Here is an 18,204-nt window from a genome sequence, read left to right as displayed (position 1 = left end):
TTCCTGGCTTGGAGTTGACGCTAGTTATCCCTGTCGGTGTCCACGGAGTAAGCGGTCCGTGCAGAACACCAAACAACGCGTACAGTCTTTTTAATCAATAGATTATTATCAACCACGCCTTCCAATTGTACTTCCACCGGGGTGAGGTTTGTGAGTGCGGTCTTGCCACACCTACCAAATTTAAATTGCCATCAACATATCCACAACAAAGACATTTTTCATCATTATCTATATTTGGCAGGGCTAAAGTAAGGTCTTCGCTATTATATTCACGACTTTTTTTAGTTAATTTGGTTTGCGTTTTAATGGTGCAGGCCTAATTAATAATTTCTGCCCTAGTGCCTTAACCGAACTCACAAACCTCACCCCGGTGCTTCCGATGATATAGACCTTATTCAGCCGACTCGTTATAATGTTCAACCAAATCGGATTGCAAAAAAACCACCACCAGAGCCCTGGCCGCTGCCCGATTTCACGCCTCTCGAGAGGATTTCGAAGATTATCCCATACGCGGCTGAGGCGCAATAAGAAGGCCCGTACACAAACTTGAAATTCAACCTTATATTAATATATTAAAGCCCTATATTAAAGCCTGATATTATAATAATAAAGTTCGAATCAAATATATATTTAACTCTATTATAGCTTAATTTGACTAAGGTGCTCCTGCTAGCAAAGGCCTATCGAGGTGTTAATATTTTTGGTGTTCGCGCATAGGCCACTTTTTATTGCGCCTTTCTCAGCCGCGTATGGGATGACAAGCCGAACCTCCCACCTGCATCATCCTGGCTTGTTGCTGCCTCCTCCATCCCCATTTGTCGTGGGTTGTATTTGTAAGGACGCATTGCCCAAAATCAATCATCATAGCCTTGTATTTGCTAGTATTTGAATCCCACCGAACAATGGCATTTTGCAATGCGACATCACCGTTGTGGATATCTCGGTCGCTTATCAGGTTGACAATGCGGACGGCGTCTTCCATCATGTATTACCATACTTCCTTCGGTACTCGCTCAGGCTGTTCAATCAAGTCGTCCATGAGAATTCCACCTTCAATGTACTCCGAGAGAATTCCCGGACACTCAAATAGCTTGCTAGTCGGTTCGGGCGAAGAATATTGTGAGTAACGGAATTCGGGTAATCGAATTTGCGCAATAAGTCGAGGCACGTCTATCCTTCATCCTGTCATAAACCCCTGTCTCCACCTCGTAAAATGACTGGAAATGGTACTGCACATATGCTTCATATTCGGCAGTATTCCAATCTTTGTCTTCATCATCTTCTGGAAAAAACTCGATTGTTTGCAGTTTGTGCATGAGGTCGGACAAACTTCCATCGAGGACCGCTCGGCGGTATCTTAGCTCGGCTTCAGGTGTCTAGATGTCGATCCAGGTCGGATTTTGATGATTACCCTGTTCCTGTTCTAGTTGCCTATCACCTTATGACTTCATACTATTTCTATTACCTTTTCATTACCTACTAGCAATGTCGATCAAGTGGCAATGAGGTAACAGTTTCAAATCGATGTCAGTGTCGACGTCAGTCTTTGCCACCTATCTAGTGCATATAGTGAGGCTCTAGAGCCTCTTGCAATGAGACAGAGTCATCATTCTTTTTATCTTTTGGTCTTCCGATCGACACTAGAGAGCAATATGTTCATCTTTCCGAAACTCCGTTGGGAGCACCGGTTATATAGTTTCAAGACAAATTGGCCTTTCAAATCCAAGGGCAGATAATCAACCTGAACTAACATGACTGGTGAAGTTGTAAAACATTCAAAGGTTTCGTGATTTCCGCTTTGGCAACATGAACTCGTATTTCTGAACCTGACCTCTTGCGTAGCTGCAGGCCTAGGGTGTTAATTTCCTTTGGAAACCAACTGGTAAATACCATCGTACAGATGACGACACTGAGTCTATGACCAAGGGTTACTACTACTCAACAGAATCCGGCTGCTACTCCTTTGATGGAGGGTCATTAATAGGAAGAGTGGAAATGTAGCGTTGGGTCTTTTCGTGGTGCCCACCACAGTTGGACAACCACCCACAGACAATAATATAGTCACAAACAGGCAGAGTAAGGTTTGAAGGCCTTCAGAGGGGCGGGAGACAGTCTATAAAATTGAGTTTCCTCGTTTGGGGTTAGGTCTTGGCAATATTGAGCCGCCATGCCTAAATGGGATATTGCAGGAAAATGCTACGGGCGGATGGACGCCTGAATCTTTTAACCTCTTCCTAACTTCCAATTTATCACCCCTTAATTCACTATACAAAGAATAAGCGTTCACGGTAACAGGCTAACAGTACCCTAGATCTCTTAAGCAGACTGTCTTTATTCTTGAGTTGTACCACCAAGGACAAACCGGATTAATAGCCGTAGACAGACATTACCCTATCTCGTGGGTAAGAAACTCATTTCACAACTTAGAAGGGAGCCAAATTCTTGCACTTGCAAAAACGGATCTCTTTCAGCACAGGTATCGTATCTACTAAGGTCCAATAACAGAGCGTGAAGTCCCTCAATGAGGGGTTGTGAGAATATCCTTTATCTTAAAACCACAACGCCCGCTATTATTGCAATCGAACCCCGAAGTGCTGATAATAACATTCACGAAAGCCAATAATCACATAACGATACACTCACGGTCGGGTGGCTTCTTGTGGTGGTTCTTTGTGTTAGGAGGGTTTCGACTGGAGCTTCGCAGCCTTTTTTTCTCCTTGCCTTTTGTCGACTTCGATCCGCCTAGGCTTGAGTATTTTATGTGATGCGCTGGCTGGGGTGCTGGTTCTGGTGCATCTTCGGCGACGGAACCGACGGAAACGACGGTAACAATGGGTTCATCTGATGTGGCGTTGTCCAAGATCTGCAGCTTGTCTTTGCTTTTCCGACTTGATAGCCGAGACATTGTAAAGCCGAGCCTACTCTCGCCGCTCTGGCTCGTTGGACGGCTCTTACTGCCGGTCTTCTTTCCAACCTTTGAGCCGCGCCTCGATGCCGAGAGAAAACTCGGTTTAGATTCATCGGCAGGNGTGGTGAGAGCAGCGCGGCCTCGCGTACTACCATTCAGACTTCCCTCTAGGTCTTCGAATGTAACACTGCTTCGGTGGTTACTTGACATGCTCGTGCGGCTAGGAGCCTCATCGGGGCCGTTGGCATCCAGGTGTGAAAGGTCGACAGTGCCTGAACGATCCCATTCCATCCCATCGATAGTAGTTTCTGCATCGGTAGAAGTAAGCGTCTCTAAAGATGGATCTACAGAAGCCATCTCAGACTGTGCCTTAGCATAGCTAGGCGGATTGCCTCTGGCCAATTCCTCATCGACTGGTTGGACTTGGTAGAACAAAAGATATGGTGATTCGTCTTTTAGTGCTTGCTTAATGTCAACATCTATCACACGTTCCTTTGCTAGGTCGTCGAAACGCATCCAGGCATTAGGAGCATCGTCAGTCTCTGAACTTCCTGGCCGCCCATCCATTGCTTTGGAAGGCCATGGGTCTGGCACATTAGCGCGAATTAAAGCAACGTAGTGACCAGAATTGACGGAAACGCCTCGGTGGCAAACGACTGATTGGAGAGATAGCTTGAAGTTGCCAAATAGAGGGCCTTCTTCTTCCATGCGGTCATCAGAAATGAAATGCGGCAATCCAATCTCAAGAGGTATATCAATATAGGTACTCAGACGCTGAGGAGTGCCGTTGGGAAGCATTGAGTATCGTTTAAGACATATCCCTAGGACCGGTCGTTTCGCAGAGAAATGAGCGGCGACCTGTGCGTCGCTAGTAGGCGCATTGTCGGTATACCAGGCTGGAAAATACGTTAGAATTTGACAGAGCCTCCATAGAATACACTACGACACTCACGGATCAAACTGAAGAATTGCCAAGCGGGCATCATAACTTCCTTCCTAAGAAGAGAACCCCCTCTTGGACGGCCATTTCCACTGTAGGTTGACATTTCTTCCAATAGCTTTTTTTCTGAAAATTCTTTAGATTCCACATATCGTTCGCTGAATATGCTATCTGCTCGCCGCCGTCCGTCAACGGGTCTAATGGGTGATATGGGTGCAAGACTTGTTGCAGGGGTCGAGATAGTTGGCGAATTCGGCCCTGAAGAGACCTCAGCAGCCTCGATATGCATGGTTTGACCCTTGTCCGTGTCCGTGGATCTGACGGATTGCGCTGTGTTCCGGCGTTGAAGATGGCGCTTTACCTCAATTCTGTTGTTGAAATATGTCTCCAGACAGTCTTCTAAGGTAATGACTCGGCCGTCTTCGCGCTCACTAGGTATAGCAACCTCGAGCAATCTCTCATTAACGAATTTATGGTCGTCTGCAGCATCCTCTTTGCCGGTATGATATATGTCCATCTTCAACGTAAGTAGTGGCAGCTCAAGTTTTCCAGTAATAAACGTAAAGGCTTCTGACGCGTCTTGCTGACACAACTGCGTCGCTTCTTCCCAGCCACATTTGCCCAAGGCATCTTGCAGATGTTTAGTCTAGTCATAGTCAGTAATACTCGTAGATTCATGGACCATGAAAGTCATTACAAGGTCAACGGTGATAAGCTTGCCAGTTCGAAGCAGGTTGACCCACAATCGGAGCATGGCGGCCAATTTTTTCCGGGGTTCGTCTGTGAAAGAGTCGAAGAGCATCGCTTCGAAGCTGTCTAGCCGGGCGAACATTGCAAAGAGCAACGCGTCGAGGTAGCAAGTAACATTTTGCCTGTTTTCTGCGCCCAACATCGTGACGTTCGGATCATATTCCTTCAGTATTCCATCAAACGAGTCCGCAGCGAGAACGAGGAGCTCGAAAGCCTTGTCACTGTTGTCAGGGTTTTTGGTGAGAGCATATTCGGCCTGAGTTTCTCCAAACATAGTGATGCCGACAGAATTGAGCCGTTGAACGAGTACTTTGACCTGAGATATATTAACAAGTGTATGCTAGTAGTGCGCATGCCCTAAAATGAACACACCTTCTTCTCCTCCTCCTTGTCCGGCTTTTTAGCGCCTTCATTAGAGAATATATTATAAAATTCTGTGGGAACTAGCCGAGACTGTAGAGTACAGAAGTTAAGGCAGTTAGCAGTTAAAGTTTGTACGAAGCACGCCGTGAGTTGAACTGAGGGAGGTCGCTCTTGAGAGCGCGATACGGAAAACAACCATGGAATTTTACGCCGGCTGCCGAAACTGCTTGATCCGAATCGTTTCCGAACGAACTCATCTGGCAGCCCTGAACCATCTGTGGAGTATATTGGGGCAGGTGGTGAAGAAGACCGGAGGAAAGGTAGATATACTTTACTGCGGGAGCCCTTGCTGTTGTGTTTCTCATGATTCTTTTCGCGCCGGCTCAGGAATCTCGACATGCCATTCATGACGTTTGACCCGTGCGTAGACATCCATTAAGCTGTCGATTGAGCTGCTGGAATGCTCTGCGCGGCCAGCTGGCCGGCGGGAGCGGCGGGGTAGGCGGCGCCGTTTTGATGAGGATTGCGATTACGAAGAGGCGGCGTAGGTTTGCTGGGTTAGAATAGGAAGATGTGAGAAATACGCTCCGCGAAAGTCTCCAGTGGTGAGGGTAATTATTATGCACAATTGACCGTCGAGAAGCTCGAAGGGATGTTTGGTAGCCGCTGCGTCGCTGGTGCTGATCGTCGCTGGTGCTGATCGTCGCTGGGTTTGGATCCAGGGCCCGTGTGCGTACAGGTCGGCACCACCAAATCTCATCTTCCATCTCTCACTTTAACCTCACCTTCTACACCACCTTTTATCACAGATCTATCTCAAATTCATTCTAAAATAATTTAAAATATAATAGCTACCACTTTAAAGAGCCATATAAGCTATCTATAAGCTATTCTAAACGTATTTTAATAGTTTAGGCTGTTTATAAAGCTTACCTAAAATAAAAAAGGCTCTAAAAGGAGTAGATGCTTTTGTTATAGTAAGTATTTCTAAATATATTTAGAACACGTTCCTAATATAATACTAGCATAATAACGGGGTAGATTTAACTATAGGGGAGGTTTTCTATTAGTATAATGTCTTACCTAATTTAGAAAATCCGATACTATATAACGTGATCGATCAGCAAGTGGCGGCCATTACTCGCCCAACGCGCCAACCCCTGCGGGGTTGGCCCTAGCCAGCTCAACACCAAGGACCAGCTCAACGCCAATTTTGCTACACCATCTATTTTCAACGCCCTATAATACACAACCACGCTATGGATTAACAGTACGGAGATTATCGCTCTATTGAGCAGCGTATAGAGCATGCGATAGATGCAATGGAGGGTCTTAACAAGCCTAATATTGCGTCTTTTTCGCGTGAATTCCACGTGCCGTACGATCGACTTACGCGACGCGTTAGAGGCCGATAGAGCAAAAGCAACCGCCCTAGTACGAATAAGCTGTTAAACGACGCCCAGGAGCGAGCAGTTAGGTCCTATATTGCTTGCTATAATAAATTAGGCATGCTAGCCATAGTTCCGCAGCTAAAAGGTGCTATCTAGCGTATCCTTAACTTTAACCACCCTAACGGTAAAGCACCTCCCCTTAGGCAGCACTTTATTACGCGCTAGCTGGCTACTACCCAGATTATAAACGCGTTAAGCAGAAGTTAAAGGAGCTTAATTAGGTTGCTGCTAATAGTATAGAGGTATATAAGGCTTATTTCAACAAGTTTAAGGCCGTGGTCTATAAGTATGGTATTATTTAGGGAGATATATATAACATAGACGAGACTAGCTTTAGAATTAGTATAGGCGGTAGCCAGTAGATTATTACTATAGATCACCAAAAGGCTTACCTCTTGCTATTAGAGTTAAATCGCAATTATATTACGTCGGTAGAGACTATTTTAGCTAATAGTAAGGTTTTACCTCCGCTCCTTATTATACAAGGCATCTACCATCTTTAGTAATAGTATACTACCACCGCGCTACCTAACAACTACCTAATCGGTACATCGCCATCTGGATACTTAAATAACACCCTCTTAATTAAATAGCTTAAGCACTTTAATAAGTAGAGCGTAAAGTGATAGTATAGCGCTTACCGGCTCCTAATTTTTAATAGCTACGGCTTATACCTAACAAAGGAATTCCTTAACTACTGCAACGACCATAAAATTATACCATTTAGTCTATTACCTTATATAAGCCACAACCTATAGCCATGCAACGTAGTCGTATTTTAACCATTTAAGCACCACCATAAGCAAGCTGTTAAGGTAGTAACTCGGACTAGGTATATAGATTTTAACAAGATAGAGTTTCTCTACGCTATTAACTCTATACGGCGATAAACCTTTAAGAAACGCTCTATACTGTTAAGTTAAGAGCAGGCTAGCCTATACCCATACAACCCTAAGATTATGCTTTAAAAGGTAGAGTCTTCTTAGCCTTAAACGCCACTACCTAATATTTACGATAACCCTATAATTAACCCTACCACGCCTACTCTAATAATAGTATAATCCTATAAACGATGAAGCATAAAGCTAAGAAGGGCTACTAAGCGTAGTAGGCCTATAAATAAATTTAGGCTGCTTAAATACCTTAACGTTACTAACGTAAATATAGCTCTGTAAACCCTAGCTAAGGAGGACCTTATAATACTTACAGTTGCGGTAAGATAGTAATAGTACCGCCAAATAATAAACCAAAAGGTAGTATAGAAGGGTAGAGTTATTACTACGCGTGGCGCTTGCGCTGCTATTAACGCGCGCATTAAGGCAGAGGCTTAGAAGGCTAGTAGAGCTACTATGAGGAAGTTTAAGCAGGACGCTTAGAGCGCAGCCACTGAAGCTTTAAAGCAGGGAGCGCCTCTATAGCTATAGTGGCTGGATCCTATACTATTACAACACCAAGAACCGCGTAAATAGTTAAAATATATTGTGTTTTGCGGCCTTAGGAGTAACTTGTATACAGGTTGTGTAGCAAAATTGGCGTTGAGCTGGTCCTTGGTGTTGAGCTGGTCCTTGGTGTTGAGCTGGCTAGGGCCAACCCCGCAGGGGTTGGCGCGTTGGGCGAGTATGTGGCGGCCCCAACCGAAAACGCGACGCCAAAAATGCGAATTCCTCAACCACGAATAATTGTATTTAGTGTAGCTATCTACTAGCTGCTAGCCTGACGTCTAGGGCATATACGTGCAGTGTATTCTATTGATCTGCATATACTGCACTTACGCACTACACGTTGTGGTCGCTCGGCCGCTGCCTTTGCTACCCCCTCCGCTGCCCCCTTTTAGACAGCTTGTGTACGGGAGGCCCCTTCTGCTCCTGATAGAATACCTCCTTTAGCTATATACGTGCGCTTCTTTGCCCTCTTCCTTTTCTAGCGCTAGTTTTCTATTTATAGCTTCTTATTTTTACTTATAAGCAGTATAGCGCTTAATATAGCTATTTTATATGCCTTAACAATCTAGCCAAGGGCTTGTGCTGCTAGACTTGGTGGGCTATACGTGCGCCGTTTAAGATAGCTATTTAGTAGGGCTGTCTGCTTTTATAGTTTAGTAATATTATAAGGTGTTTTAGCTACCTAGGATATATTAGATAGTGGATAACGTTAGGGTAATAGCGTCTAATATTTAGTATATAGCTATACTAGTACGCGATTAGGGCTATATATAGGACTAGGCCAGTGGCTACAAATCCTGCCTATATATTATTTTGATATAGTGCTTTCTGCCTAGCCTGCCTATATAGAGGTAAGAATTTATATTTATTAATATAATTAATACTACGGCCTATAAGCTGTTTAATAAGGCGTTTATAGGCCTACTTTAGCACTAAAAAACAGCCTATATTAAGTGGCTATAGTAAATACAATAAATGCGCTAGTATACAGAGGATAATAATCTAGTGCTTTAAGCAGAACTAGTTAAATTTAGGGTTAATATAACTGCCGTGGCTATTAAGAACTAACAGCCAATAGCGGCTAATAGTGCGATCCTTTATATGCTTATAGAATACCTCTTTTAGCTAGATTAGGCCAATTTTATTAGTTGTCTAGCCGTTATTACTAACGCTAATTAACTAGTTATATGGAATAATATCGTCCTTATACTAGGTAGCTTAATATATTACTACCTTAAAGATAATAAGTAGTGGAATTATAACCCCCTAGGCATTAATAGTTTTAATAATTATAACCCATTCTTAATTGCCTGGCTATATAGTTTTAGGCTAGCCGGCCCTATTAGTTCCAGTAATAACTTTAGCAAGTATGATAATACCCATTTAGCAGCCAGTTTTATTAAAATTCTAAATATCCTTATTAAGAATCCTATATTAGATTTTAGTGTCTTAAACGCGTTTAAACTAGCCTTAAATAAGTATAGGATCCTTACATTTTGCACGTTAATAGTTATACTTATAATTATATTTAGATTATAGGTTATTATAGCGTTTAATAAACCGTAATACCTAATATTAGCTAACTAGTAATGGGGTTATTAATCTAGCGGACTGCGTAGCTAGAATACCGGCCATCTACTATACGGTCTCGATTCTAGGTAATATACCGCGTTAATCTATTAATAAGATTCACTGCCTAAAACTGTCTTCTTATATAGGTGTAAAAAGGCGGTTTAATATATAAGAACCATATTTTAGTTAGATACTGGCAGCGCATTACCTAGCTGTTATTAGGGGCATATAATATAATTTCGCGGCGGCTTTAATATTACGGCACTGGTAGAACTTCACACGGGCAAGTTACCACAGATTGCCGCATATTGCGGTCACGTAACGCAAAGATCTTATAAAACATTGAACGGCGCTACTCCTCTTCTCCTTTCCTTTCCCTAGCTTTAGATTCTTGTTTATAGANAATCCNATTATANAGGCTTGCGCGTNCCTTTTNCTNTNCCNATGCCTTAATTAACNAAGTCGNTAATATTATCTAAAGCTCTCTCTACTCTTTCTTCCTAAGAAGGAACTTAAATATATCTATAAGAATACAGAATAGGACCTTAAGGATATTATTAGGACCATAAGGACAGGACCTAAAAAAAAAAACCCTAAGGAAAGGACCTATAAGACATATACAGACTAAAACCCCTAAAGAAATTACCCGGAATTACCTAATACCCCTACTACTATGCTATAAGACACAGTAGTAGATAAAGTAGCTGTAGGACCCTTAAATACTTTAGACAAAAAAATAATTAACGTTTTAACCCCCTAGGCGGAGCTTGCGGCTACTAATACCGAAATTAAATAACTACGAGAGCTACTTAAAGCTAGAGATACCCCTATATCTAATAATAAGTTATTATTAAATAACTAAAGACTTACTATAGTCCTTTAGGCCCTATCTTAGCGCCTTAGTAGATTTACTAAGGCCTATATAGTACTAAAGCGGTCGGTAAAGGTTACGGATCCCCTATTACTTATAAACGGAACTAACCCTATATTTAATAATTAGAAGCTTTAATTACGGGATAAGCTTAAAGTTAATATAAACTACTTCCCTAACGCCTAAGCCAGAATAGCCTACGTCTTTAGCCGTACTAGTGAAGATGCCTAAACGTATTTACGCCTATAATACACTAAAGACTTAGTAAACCCCTTTATTTCTAAAGAAGAAATAATTAAATACTTATCTTCTATTTATAAAGACTCTTTTAAAGTATAAAACGCCTGCCTTAGCTATAAAAGCCTAAATATAAAAACAACGGAGACCTTTTTAGCCTTTTAAACCTACTTTTTATACCTAGCCGGATAGGCCTAGATCCCCTAAAAAGACCTACTACTAGACCTTTTTAACAAGCTTACCCTAGACCTATAGTAGGCTGTATTACTAGCTTATACTACGGTATAGACGTTAAAGGAACTTATGGACGATTGCCTAGCTATTAACTATTGCCTTTATTAAATTAAGATATGCGCTAATCGGCTAAAAACTAAAAACCTTATAAACTAAGCCGCAAGTACTATAAGTACGGCCTATAGTGCCCTAGTATAATTAGCAACTCTTATAGTTAACCTAGTAGCTAGCCGCGTAGCTACCCCTACTATAGGCCTAGTGTACACCCAGCCTATATATAGCAACCCCTATATATAGGCCCTTAGCGATTAAGGAGCTTACTTCTCGTGTGGTTAAATAGGCTACCCTATAAGGAACTACCTAATAAAGGTAAAGATAAATAAGGTCCTATTAATTTAGGAAGATAGTATAGAGCTAGAAAAAGAGGAACCCTAAAGGAAGACTCCTTTCTAGGGTTAAAAGGGATTAATATATTATATATTAATCTAGGTCGGCTAGTTAGTAAAAAAAGCTACACTATCCCTTATACTTTATTTTATAATAGATATTAAGTTTTAACCTCTGCTTTAGCTAATTTAGGAGCAAATGCCTTTACCTTAATTAATATAAAGTGCGCTATAAAACTAGCTAACTTTTTAAATATACCCCTTAAAGAACTGCCCAAACTAATCCCTATTTATGGTTATAATAGATAGATAGGGCCACCTATTATAACTATCTTACGGATTTACCTCCGCGTTAATAAATAAAGGTAGTATAATATCCCCTCCCTTATTACGGACCTTAGAAGCTATAATATAATCTTAAAGAGAAAATAGCTAGTCTATTTAGGCTTATAGCTTAACATATAGAATAGGCAGCTTATCTAGCCCAAAACTATACCCCTAACACCTTCCTTTATAAAAGAGATTAGTATTATAATAAAAAACCTTATACAGCCGCAGATAAATACCATTTATTAGGCTAATGTAACGCGTAGGGGCTAGGCTTTTAAGAAGGATATATAGCTTAATCCGCAACGGATCTGTATACTACGCCGCCCCTAAACTACTTATATTATACCACCTGCACTAAAGACTTAGGAAGTTAGTAGTGGCCTAGCTAAGTCCCTAATAGAGAACTTAGGCCCTATATAGCTATAAAGGAAGGCTAGAGATAAGTAAAAGGATAGAATAAACTACAAACAGGACATAGATAGGCGTTAGGGTTTCTTAATTTCTTATAGTCTTTTCTATTTTTTCTAAACTACCTATTAGTTATTGGCAACTTAGTATTTTACTAAGGACTAGTAAACCCCTAGTCTAGAGGTTTATAAACTATTAGGACATAGCTACTAGTATATATTAAGCTGCCTAAAAGGATTTATGTATATAGAACTATAGCGCCATAGCCTAGAGGCTGCATGCGCAGTATTGTATATAGTATAATACAATCGGATAAAAAAAAAGGCTAGAGATATTAAATAATATACTAAACTAATAAACCGGAAGAATAATTTACGGAAAATAGAATATAAGCTAAGGAAGACTATAAACCCTATACTATAAAATATAGCCCAATAAATATCCGTAAAGAAACCCGCGGACCTCCTACTAGTTAATATCTACTATATTAGCGCTATAGGATTCTACTAAAACCTAGTTCAGCCTAATACCGTTACCTTTATAACTAGCTTATATAAAATTAATTAAATAATTAAAGAGAAAGAAGCCTTAGCTTAAAAGAAAGGCAAGCTTATAAATAAGGAGCTAGTAGAATAGAAACTGCCCCATTAATACTAGAAATTTAAAGATACCTTTCTAAAGCAGCGTTTAATATACTCCCGCCTTACTAACTGTATAACTATAAGATTAAAATTAAGCCGGACAAGGTGGTTACCCTTAGCTATAGCCCCCTCTAATAGTAATTTACTGCTAAATTATAGGCTATAAAGTAGTATCTTATTAATAACCTGGATAAGGGCTTAATTAAGCCTAGTTAAGCCCCTTTTAACTTACCTATTCTCTTTACTAAAAAGCCAAATAGAGGACTTTGTTTCTATATTAACTACTATAAGCTTAATAATTTAACCCTTAAAGACCGCTACCTACTGCCTTTACTTAATAAGACTTTAGTCTAAATAAGTAGAGCTAAAATCTTAATAAAGCTTAATATCCGCTAGGCTTTTTACTAAATTAGGATAAACCCTAAATTAGAAAACCTTATTACGTTTTGGACCTATTACAGAACGTATAAATATAAAGTACTACCTTTTAGACTAACTAACGGACCGGCTATATACCAACAATATATAAATAATATACTATTTAACTACCTTAATAACTTCTATATAGTATACCTAGATAATATTATAATCTACTTTAAAAATAAACTAAAATATAAAGAGTATATCTATAAAGTCCTATAACGGCTTTAGGAAGCTAGCCTCTAAGCTAATATTAAGAAGTTAGAATTTAGTGTTAAGCGTATAAAGTACCTAGGGTTTATTATTAGTATAAATAGGATTAAGGCAGACTTAGAAAAGACGGCTATAATTAACTAATAAGTACCCCTAAGGACTGTAAAGGGGGTATAGTTATTTTTAGGGTTCTATAACTTCTACTAACGCTTTATTAAAAACTATAGTAGAATTACCCGGCCACTAAGCCTACTTACCTATAAGGACTAGCCCTTTTACTTTAATACTATATATAGGCAGGCCTTTAACGAGCTTAAGAAACAACTAGTCTCTACTCCCTTACTTACCCACTTTAACCTAGAATAGCCCTTAATGCTAGAAACTAATGCCTTAGATAGTATTATAGCTAGCGTTTACTCCTAAAAGCAGATAGACAGAGAATAGCACCCTATTACTTACTATTTAAAGACTATAGTAAATGCTAAGCTAAACTACCTAATCCATAATAAAGAAATGCTGGCTATTATCTCTAGCTTTTAGCACTAGCGAGCCTAACTAGAAGGCACTCCTAAGTCTATTTAGGTAGTTTCCAATTATAAGGCCTTAGAATATTTTATAATAATAAAGGCCCTAACAGCCTAATAGGCGCGCTAGGCAAATACCCTATCTTAGTTTAACTTCCTAATTATATATAGGCTAGGCGCCACTAATCGTACGGACGCTCTTATAAGGCGTAAATAGGATATAAATAACTAGATAGCCGTAAAGATCTTATTACAGACCCAAGAGTTACTATAACTAAAGCACCTTAACTCCTAGATACGGGCAGAACTAAATATAAACTCTCTAGATGCTAAGATATACCCCGTTAACTTTATAGAACTAAACCTTATTAATAAACTGCTATAGGTAAACCGTACGGCCCCTTCTCTACAAAAGTACCGCAAAAAGGCAAAGAATGGTTCTGACCCATAGTCCCTTAAAAGTAGACTACTTAAGCACTGTAAATAGCTAGTGGTAGTAAAGGAACAGAACTTACGGACTCGGCTTATTGCTAAAGCATATACCTAAGTCTCTACGGCCTACCCTAGAAAAAATAAGACCCGTAGGATTATTAGCAACCACTACTACTAGCCTAGAATAATTATAAATATTAACCGCTATATACGGAACTGCAATAACTGCTATAGGTTTATAATCTTATAAGACAAAACCCTAGGACTATTAAAACCCCTTTTAATACCCAACCGCCCCTAGTAATATATTTCTATAAACTTTTATAAGCTACCTCTAGACCGTAATAGATATAATATAGTTATAATCCTAATTAACCGCTTTAGCAAGCGTCTATTCTTAATTCCCTATTATAAAAATATTAATACTAAAGAGGCGGCCTAACTATATATCTACTATATCTACCAAATTTATAGACTACTAGATACTATTATATCTAACTATAGGCCGCAGTTTATATTAGCCTTTTAGGATAAGTTTACCTAAATCCTAAGCATTAAGCTAAAGCTTTTTACGGCATATTACCCCTAGATAGACGGTTAAATAGAGATTATAAATTAATACTTAGACTAAAGACTCCGGCCTTTTATTAACTACTTCTAGAATAACTAGGCTAAACTATTACCCTTAATAAACTACGCCCAAGCGACCCTACCCTACGACTCTACCGGATTTACCCCTATTTAACTAGAAATGGGTTACCTACCCTATATAAGCTTTAACTAGGAAAGACTAAAAGGGCCTCAGACTATACGCGAAAAACTATCTTATAAGGAAGCCTAGAAGTACACTAAGCGCTTAGAAGAAGCCTAGAAAGTAGCCCGTATAAACCTAAAAAAGGCCTAGAAATTAATAAAGCAGCAGGCAAATAAGTATAGGCGCGAGCCTAACTTTACTATAGGCGATATAGTCTAGGTTATAATAAAGAACTAAAAGATAGAACGGCCTAGCCGTAAACTAGGCTATAAGATAGCAAGACCGTATAAGATTTTTAATAAAGTAGGCAACTCGTACAAGGTTAAGCTCCTAAACTTAATTAAAGTTTACCCTATTTTCTTACCGGATAAGCTATAAAAAGCTATAAATAACCTACTACCCGGACAAAAAAACAAACCCCCCTACTAATTTAAGTTAATAGCGATAATAAATAGGAAATTAAAGAAATACTGGCCTATAAACTTATAAAGGGAACGTTAAAGTATTATATTAGTTAGAAAGGATATAACATAGACCCCACTTAGTACCCTATATAAAACTTTATAGGTAGTCCCTATAGGCTTTAGGAGTTTTATAGCTATTACCCTAACAAACCCGGACTACTAAAGTACCTAGACGAGTAGATAAAATACTAGCATAATAAAGATAATAAGCTACTAGAAAAACATAAGGACAAAAATACCCTAGAAATTTCTTAGTTATATAAGGTCTTAAGATATCTAGGAACTTTAACCGGCGGTTAAAGTTATCTAATTAGTTAGATTCTCTTGCTAAGACTTTTAGCAATAAAGCCTAAGGGTAGGCTTTTTTAGAGGGGGGGGGGTAATATTATAGTACTGGCAGAACTTCGCACGGGCAAGTTGCCACAGATTGCCATATATTGCGGTCACGTGACGCGAAGATCTTATAAAATATCGAATAGCGCTACTCCTCTTCTCCTTTCCTTTCCCTAGCTTTAGATTCTTATTTATAAATAATCCAATTATATAGGCTTACGCGTCCCTTTTACGGTGCCCATACCTTAATTAACTAAGTCGCTAATATTTAAGGGTCTTAATTTAGCCTAGCTTATAGGCCTAGAGAGCTAGGATTAATCTGCCCTCTCTATATAAGGCTTTTTATTATTATAGCGCGGCTAATATAGTAGTAATTATAGAACGCGTCGTGTTTTTTAATAGGGCCGCTATATAGTGATAGCCGCCACTTACTAATTGATTACGTTAGAGTAAGTAAATAACTAAATAACGTTTATAATACATTACTAATAATATATTACTAATATATTTATAACGCGCTTAAAAGAGTAGAGATTGCGGTGCCCTTAAAAACTATATAAAGAAGTATAGCCTTAAAGCTAGGAATATTAAAAAGAGAGGGACTCCTTCTATTAAGAAGTAGGAGGAAATAATAGGTATATATTTATAACTAGTTATAAGAGTACATATATTAGATCCCGCCGCGCTTACAAATAATATCGTAAGCACTCCGTATCTTTTTGGCCGAATAGCGACATTAGGGCGGGAAACGTTACACTAGTTACTAACCTATTATAGCTTTTTATTCTATTATTATAGCTATATATAATTAGAATATATTAAAAATCGCCTCCAAATATAACCCTACTAGCCTAGTTTACTCTATTACTACTTAATCTCCTTATACTCCTATTTTAGTGCCTCCTAGTCGCCCATCTAGAACCACTATATTATAATTAATAGCTCCTATTTAAAAGAAAGTTATATATATATAGGCTTACGCGTCTCTTTTACCGTGCTTATGCCTTAATTAACTAAGTTGTTAATATTATCTAAAGCTTATCTACTCTTCTTTTTAAGAAGGAACTTAAATATATTTATAGGACCATAAATAAAAATAGAACATAGAAGTAGACCTAAAGGCTATTATTAGAACTTAGAGAATAGAACAGAACTAGAAGAATAGAAAAAAAAAGACCTATAGAATCCTACTAAAAGTTACCCTAATAACTATACTACTATACTAAGAAACATAACGGCCGGCAAAGCAGCTATAGGACCCTTAAATACCTCTAATAGTAAAATAGCAACTAACTCGAATTCTTAGGTAGAGCTTACTGCAGCTAATGCTAAAATTAAACGACTTTAAGAGCTGCTTAAAGCTAGAGAACCCCCTATACCTAGTAAAGAGTTATTAAATACCTAGAGACTTACTATAGTCCTTAAGACTTTAGCTTAATATATAGTATTAGCATTATTACGGTCCGCGAAGGTTATGGACCCCCTATTGCTTATAGATGGAACTAACCCTATATTTAATAATTAGAAGCTTTAATTATAGAATAAGCTTAAAGTTAATGCGGACTACTTCCCTACTACTTAGGCTAAAATGGCTTATGTCTTTAGCTATACCGGCAGGGACGTATAGATGCATATACGTCTATAATATGTATAGGACTTAGCAGATCCCTTTCTCTCTCAAGAAGAGATAATTGTTTACCTATCTTTTATTTATAAGGACCCCTTTAAAGTATAAAACGCCTAATTTAATTATAAAAGCCTAAATATAAAAACAATAGAGACCTTTTAGCTTTTTAAACCCGCTTTCTATACCTAGCTAGCTAGACTTAAATTCCCTAAAAAGATTTAATACTAGACCTATTTAACAAGCTTACCCTAAACCTACAGTGAGCCGTACTACTAGTTTTTACTACTATATAGACGCTAAAGAAACTTATAGACTAATGCTTAGCTATTAACTAAGGCCTTTACTAAATTAAAGTATATGCCGAATAGTATAAAGCTAGAAACCCTTTAAATTAAACTATAAGCAATATAAGAACGGCCTGCAATGCCCTAGCATAATTAGTAACCTCTATAACACCACCCATATAGCCCGCCGCCAATTTAGCAGCTAGCTATACAGCTAGTCCTACTATAGGTCTAGTAAATGCTTAGCTTATATATAGCAAACCCTATATATAGGCCCTTAGTAATTAAGGAGCTTGCTTCTTTTATAGTTAGAAAGGCTATTGTATGAAGGATTACCTAATAAATATAAAGGTAGACGAGGTTTTATTAATTTAGAAGAATAATATAAAGTTGGAAAAAGAGGAACTTTAAAGGAAGACCCCTCTCTAGGGTTAAAAGGATTTAATATATTATATATTAATCTAGGTTAGCTAGTTAGTAAAAAAGGCTATACTATCCCTTATACTTTATTCTGTAATAAATATTAAGTTTTAACCTCTACTTTAGCTAACTCTAGAGTAAATGCCTTTGCTTTAATAGATACCTAGTATACTATAAAGCTGGCTAACTTTTTAAATATA

At 38.7% G+C, this 18,204-nt stretch overlaps 2 protein-coding genes across 2 annotated transcripts; both read right to left on the bottom strand.

Annotated features, from left to right (window-relative positions):
- Positions 1-971: 971 nt before the first annotated feature.
- K441DRAFT_667335 (uncharacterized protein) lies at positions 972-1,782 on the bottom strand. Its single transcript, XM_067649819.1, has one exon. It carries the CDS (start codon positions 1,314-1,316, stop codon positions 1,095-1,097), a length of 222 nt encoding a protein of 73 aa, XP_067499219.1. The 5' UTR covers positions 1,317-1,782; the 3' UTR covers positions 972-1,094.
- Positions 1,783-2,623: 841 nt separating this feature from the next.
- Positions 2,624-5,369, bottom strand: K441DRAFT_680957 (cysteine proteinase; the record flags this gene model as incomplete). Its single annotated transcript, XM_067651421.1, has 5 exons — positions 2,624-3,804; positions 3,861-4,494; positions 4,546-4,914; positions 4,971-5,051; positions 5,292-5,369. The coding sequence occupies 5 exons, from the start codon at positions 5,367-5,369 to the stop codon at positions 2,624-2,626; spliced, it is 2,343 nt and encodes a 780-aa protein (XP_067499218.1).
- Positions 5,370-18,204: the final 12,835 nt, after the last annotated feature.

The sequence above is a fragment of the Cenococcum geophilum genome (genome assembly GCF_001692895.1).
Source record: "Cenococcum geophilum 1.58 unplaced genomic scaffold K441scaffold_54, whole genome shotgun sequence".
Taxonomy (NCBI): domain Eukaryota; kingdom Fungi; phylum Ascomycota; class Dothideomycetes; order Gloniales; family Gloniaceae; genus Cenococcum; species Cenococcum geophilum.
This window is presented reverse-complemented; position numbering and strand designations above follow the sequence as displayed.

Bases quoted from the DNA above. Each gene is read 5' to 3' on its own strand.
- K441DRAFT_667335 (XM_067649819.1), bottom strand. From the start codon at position 1,316: ATGCACAAACTGCAAACAATCGAGTTTTTTCCAGAAGATGATGAAGAC.